At 41.1% G+C, this 6841-nt stretch overlaps 1 protein-coding gene across 1 annotated transcript; it reads left to right on the top strand.

Moving 5' to 3' along the window:
- The first annotated feature begins 342 nt into the window (after positions 1–342).
- LOC128675993 (mucin-2-like) lies at positions 343–6595 on the top strand. Its single transcript, XM_053755874.1, has one exon. The coding sequence runs from the start codon at positions 425–427 to the stop codon at positions 6533–6535; it is 6111 nt and encodes a 2036-aa protein (XP_053611849.1). The 5' UTR covers positions 343–424; the 3' UTR covers positions 6536–6595.
- The last annotated feature ends 246 nt before the right edge of the window (positions 6596–6841 follow it).

Genomic DNA, 6841 nt, shown 5'->3' with positions numbered 1-6841 from the left:
AATTAAAGCGGAACCGACAGACAGACCTTTCGCATTTATAAATTTCAATGTTTGACTCTTACAGGTGTTGGACTAAAATCAGAAAAGAAGTTTCCATGTGTTGCTTCTATTAATTTTCCACCCCGCGGCTGTTTCCAAAACGGACAAAAGCCGCGTGTTGAAATATCATAATGATGGTGTGGATAAACCCCATGGGATTAGTAGATACGTACTCCGTGTACGAAGTACTTACTAAATGCATGGTTTACCCCATGGTTTTTCAGAGACAATCCTATACTGCCTTTTTAGAAAAAAATAAGAACGGTCAATTTTTTTATTTCAACTCCATAAAGAAATATTGTTGTCAAATATCATTTTGTGTCGAGTGTATTTCAGTATTTTGTATACTTTTATTTTATAAAACTTTACATACCATATAAAAGCAATGATAGTGATAACTATAATTTTATTGTTCTTACCTAAAATATTCTCTGTTGAACCGGATCGTATCAATGTCGGCACAGTATTGTTTTCGCCTGAAGAAATAAAGAGTGTAAGCTGGAGTGCTAACAACGTAGGTCTGCTGAGAGCCAGGAGATACTTCCAGCACCTGATACCACCCCCATCCTTAGTAGATCCCTCCATAGATCATTTCGCAGATACAATTCTTGATTACTTCTCTGACGCCGTCGATTACATTAAGAGAGATGAAATGGATCCGTTGACATCAGAAATATTAACTACTGCTGTATCTGATATCATTGGAGGCTACATGAAAGCTTTTGTCATACCAGTCGCCAAATACGGTTATTACGGTGGAACCGTAACTAAAGACGATGCTCAGAAAATTTACCAATTCTATGACGACATCATGGAATACTTGAAGACTAATGGGTCTCAGTGGAGAGATTTTGATGGCAATTTCGTAAAGCCTTTGAACATTATTGCAACGTTGCCAACTGACAACTCCAGGTCTACGAGAGACTACTGCGCACACCTAACTTTTTACGAGGAAACTCCTTCTGGATACACAATACCGCTACCAACCATTAACTTCGATACCCAAAGTCCCGTTATGTATGTCCCACTAAAAGGAACTTCTATAATTGATCTCGATTCACCTAACTCATCTGGCACATTACTTAATTATTATCAAGCTGCAAAAAAGTGTCTCAAAACTAGAAACCCATCCACTGAAGCTGAGTTTGACTATAGATTCCATACTTGGTTAACTGGTGATGTTATTGCACATATTGGTGAAGAAGATAATCACCTGTTCTATGCTCTAGGTGGTATATTAACATTAGCAAATGTAGAAAATAATATGACCAAAGGAAAACCTCCTCAATTTCCATTGAAACATTTGGGACAAATAAAGAAAAAACTTCACAAACCTTACCTACATATTAATTTTGCATCTAAAAAGATAATGATTTTGGCCATTCTATTGTTTCTTGAAGTGGTTTGGTGTATACCAGCATTACTTTACATGCTTTATACGAGGAGAAAAAAAAAGAGACGTGGTAGTAATCTAGTTTTCGTGGTCAACCCTAAAAAAGATTCCACAAATTTCTGTTCAAGTTCTGAAAGCGAATCAGAATCCGAAACACCTCAAATATATTGTGATGATGACACATGTGACAAATTGAAACAGTGTAGAACCAAATTTTTGCAAATAAAAGAAGCAGCAGATAGGGTTAATTTCAAAGATATTTCATCACAAACAAGTGATACTTGCAAATTTTCAAAATCAACCACAAATCGTTCCTGTTCATGTTTTTCAAAATCATGCTCAACAACTTCTGATAAAATGTGGCCACGGTCACTATCCAATCTTTCCCAGATGGTGAAACCAAGTGAAAATCCTTCCCTGGATGCGGGTGTTCCCGCTGCTAGTCCACCGACCAAAAAATCTTCCCGTGCCAATCGTTCTCCGACTAAAGGGCCAACTGCCAAGCCTTCTAAAGACGCAGGACTGAAGCCAGGAGAAACAGGTACCGATCTTTCTCAGATTACTGATCAAAATATCAATCCTTCCATGCATCCACGTTCTCGAGCCAAAAGTTCTCCCATGAAAGAACCACACGCTAGTCCTTCTCAAGATGCAGGAGAAATACGTACTGACCGTTCTCAAGTTAAAGGACCAAGCAAAATTCCTTCTCCGAAAGCACGTTCTCGCACCTTTAATCCTTCTGTTAAAGGACCAAGCGTTCAACCTTATCAAGACTCAGGACACAATGCGGGAGAATTACGTACCGATCGTTCTCAGGTTACAGGACCAAGTCCTTCCCCGCATACACGTTCTCGCGCCGCTAGTTCTCCTACTAAAGAACCATACATTATTCCTTCTCCACATGCAGGAGAATTACGTTCCGATCGTTCTCAGGTTACTGAACAAAGTCCTTCCCCGCATACACGTTCTCGCGCCGCTAGTTCTCCTACTAAAGAACCATACATTATTCCTTCTCCACATGCAGGAGAATTACGTTCCGATCGATCTCAGGTTAAAGAAACAAGCATAAGTCCATCCCCGCATGCACGTTCTCGCGCCCCTAGTTCCCCTAGTAAAGAACTATACACTAGACCTTCTCAAGAGACAGGAGAAACTCGTTCTCAGGGTACAGCACCAAGCAAAAATCCTTCCCTGCAAGCACGTTCTCGTAACTATAGTTCTTCTATTAAAGGACCAAACGCTCAACCTTATGAAGATGCAGGACTCGGTGCAGGAGAATTACGTACCGATCGATCTCAGCTTACAGAACAAAGTCCTTCCCCGCATACACGTACTCGCGCCCCTAGTTCTCCTACTAAAGAACCATACTTTAGTCCTTCTCAACATGCAGGAGAATTACGTTCCGATCGTTCTCAAGTTAAAGAACCAAGCATAAGTCCATTCCCGCATGCACGTTCTCGCGCCCCTAGTTCCCCTAGTAAAGAACTATACACTAGACCTTCTCAAGAGATAGGAGAAACACATTCTCAGGGTACAGCGCCAAGCAAAAATCCTTCCCTGCAAGTACGTTCTCGTAACTATAGTTCTTCTATTAAAGGACCAAACACTCAACCTTATCAAGATGCAGGACTCGGTGCAGGAGAATTACGTACCGATCGATCTCAGGTTACAGAACCAAGTACTTCCCCGCATACACGTTCTCGCGCTCCTAGTTTTCCTACTAAAGAACCATACTTTAGTCCTTCTCAACATGCAGGAGAATTACGTACCGATCGTTCTCAGATTACAGGACCAAGCATAAGTCCTTCCCCGCATACACGTTCTCGTGCCCCTAGTTCTCCTACTAAAGAACCGAACGCTGATTCTTATCAAGATGCAGAACCTATTACAGGAGAAATACGTACCGATCGTTCTCAGGTTACAGGACCAAGCATAAGTCCTTCCCCGCATACACGTTCTCGCGCCCCTAGTTCTCCTACTAAAGAACCGAACGCTGATTCTTATCAAGATGCAGAACCTATTACAGGAGAAATACGTACCGATCGTTCTCAGGTTACAGGACCAAGCATAAGTCCTTCCCCGCATACACGTTCTCGTGCCCCTAGTTCTCCTACTAAAGAACCGAACGCTGATTCTTATCAAGATGCAGAACCTATTACAGGAGAAATACGTACCGATCGTTCTCAGGTTACAGGACCAAGCATAAGTCCTTCCCCGCATACACGTTCTCGCACCCCTAGTTCTCCTACTAAAGAACCAAATGCTGATTCTTATCAAGATGCAGTACCTAATACAGAAGAAATACGTACCGATCGTTCTCAGGTTACAGGACCAAGCTTAAGTCCTTCACTGCAAGCACGTACTCGTGCCAATAGTGCACCTATTAAAGAACTAAAAGCTAGTCCTACTCCGACTAAAGGGCCAACCGCCAAGCCTTCTAAAGATGCAGGACTTGATGCAGAAGAAATCCGTACCGATCGTTCTCAGGTCACAGAACCAAATATCAATCCTTCAATGCAGGCACGTTCTCGCGCCAATAGTAATCCTATTAAAGAACCATACTCTAGTCTTTCTAAATATGCAGGAGAAATACGTACGGATCGTTCTCAGGTTACAGGACCAAGTATAAGTCCTTCACTGAATGCACATTCTCGTGTCAATAGTTCTTCTCTTAAAGGATCCACCGCTAAATCTGCTAAATCTTATCAAGGAGCAGAACTTAATGCAGAAGAAATACGTACTGATCGTTCTCAAGTTAAAGGACCAACCACCAATCCTTCTCCACATACACGTTCTCACGCCAATAGTTCACCTGTTAAGGGACAAAGTGTTCATTCATATCAAGCTGCAGAACTAAATGCAGGAGAAACTCGTGCCGATCATTCTCAGGTTACAGGACCAAGTATCACTACTTCCCCGGAAACACGTTCTCGCGCCAATAGTTCTCCTATTAAAGTACAAAGTATTCATTCACATCAAGATGCAGGACTAAATGCAGGAGAAACTCGTGCCGATCATTCTCAGGTTACAGGACCAAGTATCACTACTTCCCCGCAAACACGTTCTCGCGCCAATAGTTCTCCTATTAAAGTACAAAGTATTCATTCACATCAAGATGCAGGACTAAATGCAGGAGAAACACGTGCCGATCGTTCTCAGGGTACAGGACCAAGCATCAATACATCCCTAAATGCACGATCTAACGCCAAAGGTTCTTCTATTGAAGGACCAAACGCTAATCCTCAACAAGACGTAGGACCAAATACAGGAGAAAAACGTACCGATAATTCCGTGATTACAGGATCAAGTATAAATCCTATTCTAAATGCAAGACCGTGTCTGCATGAAGGAGCAACATACACCAATACTTTTCAAATTACAGGATCAAGCCTGAATCCTTCCCAAAATTCAGAAACTCGCACTAGTCGCTTTCTAATCGCAAGGTTTACAGAATCAAGCACTAATCTTTCTCTGGAAACTAGTTCACGTATGAATTATTCTCAAATTACAGGATCAAGTCTGAACCCGCCCCTGGATGTAGAGCCATGCACCAAATGTTCCCAGATAACAGGACCAAGTTTCAATCTCTCCTTGGATACAGGGGCAAGTGTCACTTGTTCTCAAATTACTGGACCCAGCGTCAATTCTTCTCTGAACACAGGATCAAACTCCAACTCTGCATCTGATCCACAAGGAAAAGTACATGTACCTGATTGCAAAAATGTAAAAAATGAAAGCAAAAAATACAGATCTAATCGACACAAAAAGACTTACGAAGCTAAAGATACTACCATTACTAAACAGCAATATAAATCTAGCGATTTTGATTCAACTCAAAGAAAAGCTGAAAGTAGTTTTTTCAAAGGCAAGTTGATGCGGAAATGTAAAAGAAGCGAGCAGACACCTACACCTGCAGATAATACCATGGATGCATCACCATGTTCTGTTACATGTACTAAGTTATGCCCACCCGGAACATGTGATTGTAAACGATTGAAGCGGACACCAACAAATGTAGGTGCTATAATAACGCATGTAATGAAAATGCCTCACGCAGACACCGTGGGCGCGATTCCAAGTGCGATCTGCCCTGACACAAATAGTGATCGTAAGCAGTCAAGAAAATCTAACCTCAGTGCTATAATGGCACATATATCTGCCATTGATAACACGAGGGAAAAAACATCTTTATGTCCTGATTGCCCTCAAGGAAATTGTAATTGTAAAAAAATAAAATCAAATATTGGTGCTATAATGACTCATGTTTCTCCCGTGATACATGAATCGCATGTGTCACATGTGTCGCATGAATCCCATGATAACCCAATGGGTGTTCCATGCCCAGCGTATCCACAAAGAACTTGTGAGTGTAAACATTTGGGAAAATCATTAACACAACGAAAGACCGAAGAAGCCAAAATAGTACAAACGTGTAACACGCGCAGCAGTCACATGCCAATTTTTGACAAACCAAGATATAATGACAACCTAACATTTGGTTGCAAGTCCAGTGATGACAGTATGAAATTTGAATCCAGTACCAGAGTTATTAGAAAGAACACAGATGAATTGATTAAACTCATTAATACAAGTGCATTGTTAGAACAGCCTACTCAAAGTTTCTACGAGAAACGTAGTATATCCAGCAGTGAGAGTGACTCGAGAGTTGAAGAGTTAAGGACATGTCCAACCATCACTTTGTTTGCAGACGACGATTCCAGTGGACAAAGTACGAAAACAGTGTATAGTAATTTTGAAGAAGCCACAACGAGCGATGAGAACGATTTAAAATGGCACTTACGTGAAATGGAACACACTGTGCATTGTACATTAAAAAGAACTGTAAGCCCACTCTTAGGAATTACAATAGAGAAACCAAACACGTCTATATGCGTTGATATAACAACGTGTAAAAGCAAAATACCTACAAGAGTCTTAAGTAATGCCACATCGAATCAGATTCCACCTCATCGAAGACGGCAGCTGGAAGCTCGTGCAGGCAGCAGAATCCCAATGCGAATAAAGAGAACCTCTGATGATATCCAGGTTGCAAGCCACACAGCCGGCTCATCTTCAGATCCTAGGTTAAATGTAACTTTATAACATACTTAGGGTTATATTAGTTATCTAGGTTATTTTATACTATTATATGTATTTATAAGCTATGAAGTTTGATTTTTATGCGTAGTCCTAATATATATTTTTATACTATCTGCGCCCCGGGGCTTCGCTCCTGTGGGAATTTCAGGATACAAAGTACCCTATATGTTATTTCAGGTTATATTCTACCCGTGTGCCAAATTTCATAACAATACATCCAGTGGATTTTGCATGAAAGAGAACAAACATACATACACACATCCTCACAAAGTTTCGCATTTAATACTACGCCCTGGGGCTTCGCTCCAG

This window comes from Plodia interpunctella, chromosome 15 (assembly GCF_027563975.2).
Source record: "Plodia interpunctella isolate USDA-ARS_2022_Savannah chromosome 15, ilPloInte3.2, whole genome shotgun sequence".
Classification (NCBI taxonomy): domain Eukaryota; kingdom Metazoa; phylum Arthropoda; class Insecta; order Lepidoptera; family Pyralidae; genus Plodia; species Plodia interpunctella.
This window is presented reverse-complemented; position numbering and strand designations above follow the sequence as displayed.